Below are 13,989 nucleotides of genomic sequence, written 5' to 3' on the forward strand. Positions count from 1 at the left end.
AATGTTAAAAGACTATTTTTTTTTCCTATCAATCATGCTTCGATGTGGGAAAACATAAGGTGGCTTTGAATCAAGCAGGCTGGTCTTCAGAAATGTATTTATTTAGTTGTGTAAGAGGAAGACATGTTTTTGTCTGCTTTGCCTTGGGTAACATTTAACATTTTAAGTTTGCTTTCTTAAAAGTGCTTCAGTAAAGCTGAGATTTCTTGTGGCTTTTAGCATGTGACTGCTGCATGCTATGGCATCTGAACTGGATGCTGCTAATGTAGGAAAGGAGAAATGTGGGGCAGATTCAGTTTGAAAGCTGGTTTTAACTTCTGTTTCTAATGCATTTGTAAGAGCTCTTGTATCTTTCTTTGGAGCAAAACAACTGAATATTGTCACCTTTTTCCTGGAATGAGTACTTACTCCTAGCTCATAAATCTTTATTTTTCTTCATTTCTGAAGTGGTGGTAAGCTTATATGGTTTATAACAGAGATGTATTTCTTAGTGCTTCTTATGTTGATTCAGTTGCTAAATGACCTTGTTTGCTTTTTTGTCTTTTTTCTCTAAGTGACATTGGGTTAGTGCTTGAGAGTCTACTGTTGTGTAAACTGTTTGTTACTAGTACATACCAGTAGTGTTACCTGGTATTTTATGAAAGCTGATTCTTTTAATGACTCTAGATAATGTATAGCCAGCTGTCTGACTGGGGTTAGAGGTGGAAGGGAGCAGCATTAAGGAGTCTGCTGCAGGCAGTGGTCAAACAGTACTGTAGCTTGTGCTTTTTGCCAGTTGTGTCTGCAGTTAGCCCTTGTTTTCTAAACATATAATGTGAATTGAGGTGAATGCATACGCATGCCACAGCTCAGTAAAAAACTTTTAGTTCTTTTTAACATCTGTGGCCTATTTTTGCTGTCCACGTATTTACTTTGTTTTTTTCTCATTTTGCTTGGCAGTGTTCTCTTCTGCTGCTAGTCTTCACTGGTAACTTTGCAAAGGCATTATTGTTTAAAGATAAGGAGATTAAATTAAATCTGAAGTAGATTATCATTAAAAAGGAGCAAGCAGGCATTTCATCTAATTTTCCTTCTGTCTTTTCTCTCTCCTTCTTTCATCCAGAACAGTTTCTAAAGCAATTCTCAGTCAGCTTCCTCAGTGGTACATGATCAAGAAAAACTGCGTTTCTTACTTCAGTTTACTATCAATGAGTCTCAGCTGTGTCAATGCTGTTTTAATTTTGGATTACTAATTGAATCAATTTAGTAGTTCATGTTCTATTTCAAGGAGAACTTACTCATGCCTAGAATATCAAAGCAGTTCCTTCAACAGGAAAAATAAAAGTCACATGGATCCAGTTTTTTCTCATGCATGGGTATTATCGTGGCTGTTAACTAAGCAAAGTGCATGCATTTGATTATGGCCAAGTTTCTGTTTGTTACTCTGCTGTAGGTGCTATTGCCTTGTCCTCTCTAGCCTGAACTACACTGTAGTTGCCAAAGTAGTTGTGTTTTAAATTGTCTCTATGATCTTGTGATATAGCATGCATGTGGCTAAAATAACCTATGTGAATTACAGGAAAGTTATAACTATAGAAACATGAGTATTCTTAAAAAGCCATATTACTGTTTAGCACACTGAACATTAGGTATGTAAGTAATTCCTAATGCAAAGTCAACAATGTCTGAGGATAGCATGTTCTATTACTTCTAGCCCATTCATTTTGGATATTAGTGAGCAGTAGCTCTTGCCCATTTTTTGTTTGATTTTTCAACATGTTTGATCTCTGAACCTGAGAAATGTTCAGTACCCACCTACTTGAGATGATCTGTTGACCTCTATAACTTAAGCAAATAGCTTAGAAACCTTGAAATTATTCTTTATCTCAACAGCTTTCTTAATTTTGTGTGTTGCAATTTCATCTTGAGTGCTGTTAATGGGTATATATCTACGATAAGTAGTTTAGTGCATAGTAAGTGTGAATATGGGTCTATTTTAGCTTACAGACCATAATGCCTTTTTTGGGAAATTTCAAAGAGAGAAAGAAAGGGGGTGATGACTTATGAAGGAAAAGTCACGGGAGGGAAATAGAAGCAGAAACACAGAGAAGAAAGATTATGAAAGAGAAGAATATTAGGAATGAAATAGAAAAATAAGGAGAAAATACAGAGAAAATGCATGAGAAAATATAATGAAGATAATATAAAGCAAATAATCAGATAGAAGATATGCACCAAATAAAACCCCTCAGCTTTATATATGTTGTCACAATATCTGAATGCACTTCATGTATAGTTAATAATGATAGTGAAGTAAATTCTGTTTCTGATACTTGCTTGAATTGAAGGGGTCTTGGGAGCAGGGAAAATTTCCTTTCTGATATCTTATTTAGTAAATTAGCTTTCCTCCTCAGATCGTTGCCGCTGTTTTGTTCCTAGGCCCATCTCCCTTCTCTTTTTTCCCTTTTCCCCCTTCCCTGGGGTGTGGGCCCGTGGGTCCCCTGCCTCAATTGTCACGGTACCGGGTCAAACTGTCCTGCAAACCGGTGACAGGTCTAAAATAAGGGGATTCCCATTCTTTATAATTCCATAAAGCCATGAAGAATCATGTATATTGAGTTCCATGCTATCAAGACTAAAATATGCTAGCAATTTTTTAAAGTCATGTGCTTACTGTGGAGAGTAAATTAATGTTATTGGGACTTTGGTGCGAGGGGAGGTTTGTAAGGTAGAACACTTCAGTTGGCATTGGTAATAGTAAATGGAAACATGTGAACTAATGAATAAATATCCCAAGCATGATTACCATATCAACATGTCTGAGAAGTTCAAATAATACAGCTTTATAAAATCTTTGTTCTAAAAAAACAGTTTATTCATTCCTTTTTCCCATCTGAAATGTGTTAAGGAAAAGCTTGCTGTTCAAGTTAATCCTCCAGACTTGCTGACAAATGAGCTCAGGTACTATATTTCTTAATATTACTGCCCTTTTCACTTCTATTTCTTTCTTTTTTTTTTTTTTTTTCCAGAAAGACCCAGATTACCTGAAGCTCTGGTTGGATAGTTTTGTTTCTAGCTATGAGCAGTTTTTGGATGTGGACTTTGAGAAGCTGCCAACTAGGTATGTAGAATTCCAGACTTGTTTGTCTTTGATATCTGAACCAGACCTGGATGAGAGCCCAGTTTCTTGCAATATCAATGCTGCTTTTAAAGAAGAGAAAGCTTTTAATTGTTGAGTGGCACTCCTGTTCTTCTGAAGGTCAAAATGGTTTGAGAGTGATGAAACGTTGGCAAATACTGGTATTTGCGTTATATCAAGCGATGAAATCAATATTCACTTGTTTTTCCTTATGGAAGTGTAATAATTTCTTGTGGATTTTTTGGAGTAAATATTCACCATTAAATGTTGGAAGTGGAATAATATTAGTAATAATATAATTATTAATATATGTAACAGTAGTGACTGAACAGAGGGTAAGATCTAGGTAAAGTTTTGTAATTTTATTTCCTGTTTTGCTATAAGACAAAGAGATGAAATGCTCAGTTGAAGTTTTAGATATTTTAGCTGAAAACTTTTTAATTAAAATATACAAATGGTAAACTTCAAAGTTAAGGAACAAGAGTGTTAATGACTTATGTTGCCGACTGCAAGTATGGAAATATAATCATGAGATGGGTATTAAGTCTAATTTCCATATTTACATTTCCATATTTAGAATTTAGAATTTTCTTTCTGTGCAGTAAGACTAACTTTGCAAATGAGGAATAGAAAGTTAACACTGGATCTTTTTTTTTAATATATATCCTTGTGTGATCTAAGGATATTTATGAAAAATAAATGTTATAGGATTCAGAAGTCATAATAACCAGTGTCAGTGTTATAGCTGCTACCACTACTAGAGAGTGAATAGAAAGAATGGCACCCTGCATAATGGCTTCTGTCCAAGCCCTGTTGAAATCAATGGAAATTCTCCACTGGGCTTTGAATCAGATCCTGTTTGAAGTGTAAGTGATAGCCTCCACTGTTAAATGAAAACAAAGAATGCTGTAATTGGATCTCAGTGGATAAAAATGGGGCATCTCATCTATTTGTAGTAAAGTTTTCTTCTTAGTGTTTATACTAGTTCAAAGTTTATAGTGCAATTACCAACATGGAAAATATACAAAAACCTACCAATTAATTCTTCTTTCAGAATATATTTGCTCTGTAGTAAGATATCAAAAATGCATCTTGCAATGTTTAGGTCAGGAAAATTATTTTTCTCCACCATACTACTCAATATTAAACAGTGGAGAAGTTTGTTACCCTGTGTTTTGTTTTCTTGTTTTATGTGTTTGTGGGTTGTTTTGGGTTAGGTTTTTTTTGTTCTTTTGTCAAATAGTAAGAGATTAAACACAAACACGAAGCTTAGCTGTGCTGAACAAATAGCAGCATCTTTACTGCATTAAATAATGGGTTTGTGAGCATAAAAATCCTGTATTTTTGAGAGGTTAATGACAGGATTATTGACTTGATCTGGAAGAATAGGGCTGTGCAGATTTAGACTGATTTGTGTAACAGATGTAGAGAAAATATATCAAAATAACGGGAATGTTTCTGCCCTTGTTGGCATTTGCGAGATAATCAGGCATGTCTGAAGTGGCATCTTTCTGTTATTTGTCAATTTCTATTGCAAGCATTAAGTCTATGGAGCTGATATTACTGAGCCTGCAGAAGAGAAATATGTAGGTCAGAGTGTAGCCACCTGTTTCCCAGTGGCTCTTCTCTTGAGGCCGAAGGACCACTTGGACTCAGATGTCTAGGAAAAGAAGTTGGGTTTACCACTGATATGTGTGCCAGTGATCTCAAGTTGCTCTGCTTTGCTACGCTACCTCTGTTCACAGTCATAGAAGAGATATTATACTTTTTCATTATTATCTCCGTCTGTCAAATGTAGTTGACAGTATTTGAGAACATCAGTAATCACAAGAATGAGGTCTGACATGAGCCTGCTATTTCCTTATGTAAATGTTGGTATGCTTGACAGCTAAGTGCCAGAAAGACCTCATGTACTGAGTTGCGAGAGCCCAGAAATGATGAACAGCTGTATAGGGATAAAGAAGCTATGGAATTGCATCAATGTAAAACGTGCCTTTTTTTTAATGTCTAAGAAAACAACACTTTGGAAATGTAGTGAAACTATTAGTTTCTTTTTTTCTGAAAGAATGACTCTTAAGTGGCAATGTCAATTTCTGGTGTAATTGTTAAGACTGTTTCTTCACTGAATTAAAATATATGATCTCCTGAAATCTATTTTGGAAATTGTAAAGTTTCTATGTAGTACAGAATTTGTCTGTCTCTAAACTTGAGTGATGAATATATCCAGTGATGTGATTTGGGTTATGTAATAAGTAGGCTATGGGTTTGGGTTATGTTATAAGCTTAGACACAAAAATGTTGGTAAAATTAAATGTTTATCTTCTGTGTATTTTTTTCTGTATATTTTTAAGCGCAGTCGTTCATTAGAGCTTTTCTTTTCAGTGAGAAAGTGAAGATACTGCTCATGAAAATAACTATGCTGACAGCTTTGAGCACAAAAGCCTAATACACCCGTTCTTTGCCTACAGCAAAGTAAAAAAAAAACAAAAAAAGTCCTTTCAGCATACATAGGAGGCTTTTTTTCCCCCCCATTACTAATAGAAGAAAATATTTTATTTAATACTGTTGTTTTTAAAATATTATCTGCACTGTTATGTTCTTTTTCTGTTTTTGTTTCGTATGCTGTCAAGCAAAGGAGCTTAAAAAAAAGCTTGTGTCAAGTACCACAGACATCATACTTCATAGCATGTGGACTCTAAACCCACGTAAAGAAGATGCAGGAATCACTTGAACAAAACTGATTATACAGTTACTGAAAACTGGTTGCTGAAAACTGAAGCCTGGTTTTCCCAAGCCTTTGTGTTTGCTTACAACCTTGGTAGAGGAGAGAGTACCACTATGTGGATTTGAGCCATAATTGAATGCAATGTAAAGACTAACTCAACTTTCTTTCAAACACCTAGGCTAGCACTTTCTGTTGCTGCATAACCATGTTAATGCATGCAAGGAGATGACAAATAAAAGAACCCAAAAGGAACTTAAAGGAAAGAAGGGGACAAACTCTTTAGCAGGGTTTGTGGTGGTAGAACAAGAGAAAATGGTTTCAAGCTCAAATAAGGTAGATTTAGGTTACATATAAGTAAAAAATCTTTTACAATTAAGGGTGGTGAGGCAGTGGAACAGGTTGCCTATCAACCAGCCTGTGGTTGGTGCCCCATTGCTGGAGACTTTCAAGGTGAGACTGGATCAGGCCCTTGGCAGCCTGATCTAACTATGGATGTCCTTGTTCATTGCAAGGGAGTTGGACTAGATGGCCTTCAAAGATCCCTTCCAACTCAAGGATTCTGTGATTCTAAGTGTCAAGAACTCCCATTTTTTTTAATGTACTGTCACAGCAGCAAGCAAATAAGAGTGTCAGTTAAAGTGTGACTTTTGCGATTTTTTTTTTCCTTTGGAATAGTAAGTTTATGCAGCAGCGTTAACAAGAAAAAATGGCATTATACTTCTACAGATTAAACTTCTAAAATTTTTAGTATTACAGTAGCAATTTGCTTTGGAGTGGGAAGAAGCTATCTTCTAGATATCAGAAGGAATATCTGTAGTATGCTCAGTTTGAGTAATTCCAGAAGACAAGCATTTCTTGTGCTGATCTTGCACTAAGCAGTTAATTTATATGTAACACATGTATGTAGCTACTGCAGAGAGAATGCTCTTTGGTAGGTGAGGTGTGGGGGGGGAGGGAGGGAGGGCTGTTTGCTTTCTTATAAAGCATTTTGTGATCTTACAGAGAAAGAGACATGGCTGGCCAGTTTGGGCAGGTTACTTCTAATATAGGACTTTGTCTGTCAAAAATTATGTTCTTCTTAATACAGAGATGGTGAATTAGCAGATTATTGTGAACAACGGCTGTAGCCCTAGAGGATGTTAGTCCACTGACATCTTGGGAGATGAAGCTGCTAAATGTACACTGCTTTCTTGGCAGCTGTGTTGGATAAAAGCAGTTGCTCTCAGTTTTGTGGTTAATGTCTCTTATCAGAACCTAGGTCCTGTGAAAGCTCTATCATGGTTTTCCAAATCCCTTGTGCTCTTCTGACTTTTTTTTTGTTCTCACTAACGTGTTTCTACAAACATTATTTTTAAAAAAAGTAGTAAGCAAGAGTGCCCTATAATTCTTCAGGGCCACGTCTGGACTTGGTAGAGTTGTTGCATTTAATGCTAAGACAAGTTTTTTTCTTTCCCATATTCTAAAAGTAGTGAAATACTAGGAGAGAAAATTCAACTATGTAGTGGGTTAGCTGCACATAGAAATCAGTAGGGATGGGCCAGCTATTCATGCAAAAATCTGTGTGCCAGGAGTCAGATGAGCTGTTTGGAGCTCCTCCTCCTGTACATTCAGATCTGGGTTTTTTAAATCCTTAATCTCTATGAGCTGGTTGCTTTTTGTAGTCTTATTTTCTACTAGTTTTGGTAGTTTGTGTAAGAAAAGCATGAAGTTGCTGTGGCTTACTGCCAGCTGGGCTTTAATGACTGTTTAGTAATTGGCATCTTATTTATTTTAATCTTCGGTAGACAGTTGAAAAGATTCCCTTGGGTTTAATTTCGCATTTCATTCTGCTGTTTCAAGCCTCGTAGGAGCTTCCCAGACCACCTGATTACTACTTAAAATCATGCCATTTCTCTGTGGCAATTAAAGCAGGTAATTTCATGGAAGAGTATTTAGGAATCTGGTTAATATATTCTTAATGCTTTTTTAAATTCTTTGCTGTCACTGAGGAATAGGAAGCTGAAGTTGGCTTATTGCCAGCAAGCATTTCCTTGCACTTCTCTAGGAAGTGCTTGTGAGAAGTCAGTTGCTGCATGTCAGTAACCATTCTTAAACAGGTATATTGGAACTGTAGCAACTGGAGCATGCTGAAATAGATTAATAACATGTCACTTCCATGATTAAGAGTGGTGTGTGTGTGTGGTCTCTCTGTTTAGGGTGGATGACATTCCTCCAGGAATATCACTGCTTCCTGACAATATTCTTCAGGTTCTGAGGCTCCAGCTGCTGCAATGTGTCCAGAAAATGTCAGAAGGACTAGAAGAGCAGCAGCAGGCTTTGTCACTTTTGCTTGTGAAATTCTTTATCATCCTTTGCAGGTATTTGTTTTGCTTGTTACTTTAAAAAGGGTGTTATTTTCTATAACGAATCTTGAATGAAGCCTTTAGATTCTAATGATTTATGCAATGTGAATCAGAGAAAAGACACTTTTCATGATCTTCAAAGTAAAGGAGGAGGGAATGAAGGCAAGCGGTACAATCATCTTAGTGACATACTTTTCCGTGGAAAATGGAATATAAGGAGCACAGACAATTATTTTTGTAATTATGCAAGATATCTGTGTATTGAGGTATTGTGTATCTTGTATAAGAAATACTTTTAAAAGAGAGGTCACACTCTAGAAAGCATTGGATATTAAAAAAACTTGAAAAATAATTATACAGGAGGTACTGTTTCACATTCTTACCATGCTTGTAATTCCATAAACAGCTTAGGGAACTCACTTATTTCATTAATGCAACTGACTTCTGAAACTTACTCTTCATTTTGTAGTATTGTCCAAGCTGGTAACTAAACTGTTTTTAGGGATCTATTCATCCCTATTTCTTTATTATTTTATTACAAACTTCACTGAAAGAATAAGGGGATAAAGTATATCATAGAGATTCTTTTGAGAAGTATTTAACAAGCTTTTTAGAGTCTCTTAGTTCTCCTTATCCCTAAAACAGCATGAAGAGCTATAGTGCAGTGATTAAATATTCTAGAATGTTAAATAAAGCTGAATGGATGGTGATAGCTGTGTTGGTGAATTACCAACTGTTATCTTACTCAGCTGCTAAACAATTCTCCTTACGTGATCACATTAGTATCTGATCTTTGTGGTCTCCTCAAACTGAGAAATAGCATACATGCTTCTTTGTTACTGTTGATTTTAGTGTTCTAAAATTTTTGATGTTTCTTCTTAAGATATTTAAAGTTCATAACTGCTTCTAGGTAATGCATTTATTGAAGTGTTGGGAAGTATATGTGGCTGCATTATCAATCTCCTTGTAATGTTATAATAATATGGGAGAAATTAAACTTGTCTCTGTTATCACATGCTATTTCTCAGCTCTCTATTTAATTTCTGAAATTCCAGATGGAGTTGACCTACAGCAGGATGACTCAGGGCTTTCTTCTCCTTCCTGTTAAAAGAAAGCTTGTGTACTCTGTTACTGTGACAGAAATAAACATCTGAGTACTTGCAGTTCTTCAGGGAGAATTTCTGAAGTTCTCATAAATTTTTCTGTGCTTATAGACTGAATACTAAAACAAACATTGTTTGTACTAGCCTCAGATAGTACACTCTGTATGTTTGTTTTATTTTTGTAGAAATTTGGCTAATGTGGAAGAGATTGGGATGTGTTCATACATTAATCATGTCATCACTATGACTACGTTATACATTCAACAGGTATGTATTTTAACCATTGTATGCTGTTATTTTTCCCACAGAGCACTTCCTGTTCTTGCTTATTGTGATCTTTGTCAAAGTAAAAGAAGTGTTTGTGGACAAACACTTATGGAGGGACATCAAGATTGAGTTTTAATTTCTGGAAATGTTCAGATTATAGTTATTGCTTTTTTTTTTTCTCAGTTAAAAAGCAAAACAAAAGAGAAAGAAATGGAAGATCAGACCCCAATAGAAGAATTTGTGAGACATGCACTGGCTTTTTGTGAAAGTCTCTATGATCCATATCGCAACTGGAGGCAGATAATTGCAGGGTAAGTGTGGACCAGGACAGAATCATAAGCTGTGTGAGTTTTGATAACTGTAGATAAATGATATATAAGGTTGCTGACAGAACTGCTGATGTCAAAGTAAAATAAAATGTAGTTACATGGATATGCTGCTGATTTTACAGATGTTAAGAGTTGGTTGTCATAGGCACTAGATTTGATACAGTATGTTAGTTGTTTTTCAGAGACATTAACTCCTTATATTAGAGCGTGAAATATGCTTCTTTTGGTAGGAAAAAAAACCTCATGAGGTGGATACTCTTAGCACTGAAATCCAGTACAATTGAACTTGTTAGTACTAGTATATGCTAGGAAATTGGCTTTTTAAGAAGCTTAAATTCTATCATTCTGGGCACAGGCACTGCTCTTTGAAGATGCTAGTGATTCACTTTGTTATAACTGGCTCTTCAGAGAGCCTTTTAAAATTTTCTGTGAGGTCTTGTACAGTTCTCCCTTATTAGTCCCGAATTCACGGTGGTAATGTTAAATGTACAGTCTTGCACAGTACAGTTGACAAGTTTTTCTGCTAAGCTTACGAGGGCTGAAATTGTTAGCTCCTTGCAACTATCGTTCAGAACTGCTCTTCAGCTTTCTTATTTTTATTTTCGTCAGGACTGTTTTGGTGTGCACCAAATAATTGCACCAAATATTGGATTTTTGTATGCAGATAACTAGTCTTGTAAAACTTTGAGTCCATTCTACAGCTTACATCTGGTAGAACTGTGCTACATTTGTGCATCCAGTCACTCTTCTGGCTCCACACATATAGGGTGGGAGTCATACAACATGGGGTGGTACCTTGTTTGCTGGGGTTTCTTTTGTAGCTGGCAGTTTCTAATATGCCATAGCACTGCATGGATTGCAGGTTTTTTGGAATTGTCATTGGTAGTACTAGCTTTTGTTTCCCTAACAGCTTGACTTGCTGTGCATAAACTTTAAAGGAGCATGTAAGGATCACATCCTGGTATTTTTATGCAATATAATTCCCCTGTTTTAGAACATAGTACAGATTGATACCAATTCTCAGCTATGGCCTGAAGAAGTACTGCTAAGCTGTTTCTAGATGGAGCGTTTGTAATGCCAGCACATCCCATTGCATCTTAGATAGAATATAAATACTCAAAACCAGAGTATATGCAATCAGTGAAGGTACGGAATTTGTTAATGAATCAATATAATCCCATTGTAGAAGGCTATTATATTTTCTGAAACCAGATGTGATTTGGATACTTTTTAAAAGCTTAAAGATATTTTCTGGTAGTTTAGATTGAAAAAAAATAAAATAAAAATTATGGATGTTCCAGGAGGTGTTCAATTGTAACTGACCAACGTGAAGCTTTTTCCACCTCTTTTCTTTCATAAACTTGCCCATTTTTCTGAAATGGTAGAACAAGGAAGGTAGGTGTAAAGAGGCAGGTAAACATGGTTGAATTGGTTGAAAATATATTTATGAAGAGCACAGTATAAATGGTATATATTTGAAAAGAAATCTTAAAGACTATCAGTAGAATTACTTCCCTTTGATTTGTTCCCCCTGCCTCCCATAGTGAACTCAGTGATTTTTTTGGTGCCCATTTCAAATTGCACAGTTAAGAAATCCAGTAGATGACTTACTTGCAGTGGGAAGGACTAAATACCAGGTAGCTGGTGTGGGTTTTTTTGGTTCTTTTATTTTGACAAAACTGCATTGTAAAATATTAAGGCATTTCTAGGAGAGGATCAGTGAAGTCATGATTAGTGATTCTTTTTTTTTTTAAGGTGAAGCACTTTATTTTTTTTGCTGTTTTTCATCCTGTAGGTGAAATGTTTTTGGTAGAGTTCTCTATTATGAAATTATGAAGTAGTAAGTCAGAAACAAAGGTGTCATATCTTTTTTTAATGTAATTTCAGACGTATCATTAATACTGTTGAAAAGAGCAGACAGAAGTATAAACCGGCTTCCCTCACTGTTGAGTTTGTCCCTTTCTTTTATCGTAAGTATTACCAGCATGTTAGAAAATGATCATCTTTGGAGAAGTGAAGTTACAATTTCTAAATTCCATTCCCCAAAGAATGTGTGATAAATGTAAAACCATCTTGCTACTTTCTGAGGCTGATTGTATTGAGTTGCTTTGTTTGCTTGCTTTCTGCTCTGAGTGTCACCATCTTGCCATCCTTACGTGTCTATGAAAGCCTGCCTGTTTTCTTCCATATTTTTTCAGTGTTTATTGTAATTTAATAAGATTGAATCTGTGAATTTTCAAATTTGATTGCACGTGAGATCCTTTTAGCAACTGTAGTGGTAACTTGCATGAGAAAATAATGTGAGGGAAGTACGCGTGCATTTTTTGTCTCCTTGTATGGTTTAGTAGCTACAAACAAGGAAACTTGGTGCCATCCAAACAACAAAGTCTCCTTGGACTGCAGTTTGGGAAACTACTTTTTTTTTCTTCCTCTGGTTAAATTATTAAGTGCTACTTATATGACTGCTACTTCTAGAATTCATGTGTTCTTACCATTAAGTATTGGCAAAGAGGTCAGTAAAATGCCTTGGTATTTGTGCTGGAGCATTGGAAGCCAACTCTGAAGTCTGTTCTTCAGGATTGTTCTCTCTATTTAGTTTATTGTACTCTGTTTCCTCCTGAATCGCCTCTTTTGTAGTGAGACAAACCTACAAGTGTGTTAATTAGCTGGTAGGTACTCATCTGCTGATTGGCCATCTGTCAGTACAAGAAATTGCTGAGCCTGTGCTAAGGACATATCTTCTACAGTAGTACTAAAGGCTTTTTTTTTTAATCTACAGAGCCTCCTTATTTTTTCCACGGTTAGCTAGGTAATACTCTATTGAATTTGTCTTAATTTACACAGAAGATTCAGAGGCTCTAAGGCAGGGAAGTGGTAGCCTTTGTTTTCTTTGTAGGCCAGATTTTAAAAATAGTTGTGCAATTTTCTTTTGAAGCAAGCTTATACTTTCAGTATGTAGGCAGAAATACTATTTACCAATAAATGGTAATTGTCTTAAGTTCATAAGTTCATAAGGTTGGAAAGGACCTATAAGATCATCTAGTCCAACCATCCTCCTATCACTATCTCTACCCAACTACTAAATTAAATCCTTTAGCACCTCATCTAAACGCTTCTTGAACAGCGCTAGGGATGGTGCCTCAACCATCTCCCTAGGCAGGCCATTCCAGTGCCTGACCACTCTTTCAGAAAAGAAATGCTTCCTCAGGTCTAATCTAAATCTTCCCCGGCGCAACTTGTGGCCATTCCCTCTCGTCCTGTCGTTATTTATCAGGGAGAAGAGGCCCACCCCCTCCTCACCACAACCCCCCTTCAGGAAGTGGTAGAGTGCAATAAGGTCTCCTCTGAGCCTCCTCTTCTCCAGACTAAACAATCCCAAATTATTTTAATTAATATAGAATTTTTCTATTTTTTATTTCTAGTGTTTAAAATCTCATTCTTTAGTGGTTTTATATTATATTGGAAGGTTTACAATGGCTAATTCTAAATAAAACATTCCTTTATAGCTTCAGTTGCAGCTGCTTTGATTCTAGTGATATTGCTATAGTAACAATATCCAGACTATATTTATTCTAAGAAGAGCTCCATATATCAGATATGCTATGAGATATCTTTGAAGATATCTTTTACTTTTAGAAAGTTTACAGGCCTGTACAGTCTACAGGCTTTCCTGGGAAGTTTGGTTGGGAGGGAGCAAGCTCTGCTTTTCTAAGGCACCTGCACTGTGTATGGCATTTGTCCCTCTGTGCCAGAATTCTTATAATGTATCTTATGCCTGCGAACTGCTTATGTATTAGCATGTTCTCAGCAGTCCAATGGAAATAAATTAATTATTATTTTTCACTGCACATTTGCTGGACCTCTTTAGGTCTGTCAGTGTTCCTGATAAATATAGTGTTATGTTGCATTGGTAATGCTGAAATGGATTCATTTATGTACGTGACTTGCATAAAAGAAAGTGGAGATGACACAGTTGAAATTTCATGTTAAGTTTGCATGGTAACAAGGAGCAAAAAAGCTTATTGTTTTTATTTGCCATTCCTGCTTTTTTAGTGTTGTTTGAGAGAGGGAAAAACTTGTATAATTTGTATTATAAAATAAAGAA

General features: G+C 35.9%; 1 protein-coding gene across 2 annotated transcripts in view; it reads left to right on the forward strand.

Annotated features, from left to right (window-relative positions):
* Window positions 1-13,989, forward strand: part of NBEAL1 (neurobeachin like 1) — a 76,486-nt gene that overhangs the window by 13,051 nt on the left and 49,446 nt on the right. For both annotated transcript variants that reach the window (XM_065750997.1, XM_065750998.1), the window contains exons 3-7: window positions 3,009-3,100; window positions 8,039-8,200; window positions 9,474-9,555; window positions 9,739-9,866; window positions 11,772-11,854. In XM_065750997.1, the coding sequence (XP_065607069.1) occupies window positions 3,009-3,100; window positions 8,039-8,200; window positions 9,474-9,555; window positions 9,739-9,866; window positions 11,772-11,854 (547 nt within the window). The remainder of the gene's footprint in view (window positions 1-3,008; window positions 3,101-8,038; window positions 8,201-9,473; window positions 9,556-9,738; window positions 9,867-11,771; window positions 11,855-13,989) is intronic.

This window comes from Cyrtonyx montezumae, unplaced genomic scaffold (genome assembly GCF_038088225.1).
Source record: "Cyrtonyx montezumae isolate F1298 unplaced genomic scaffold, pur_monq_1.0 scaffold_7, whole genome shotgun sequence".
In the NCBI taxonomy this organism is placed as follows: Eukaryota; Metazoa; Chordata; class Aves; order Galliformes; family Odontophoridae; genus Cyrtonyx; species Cyrtonyx montezumae.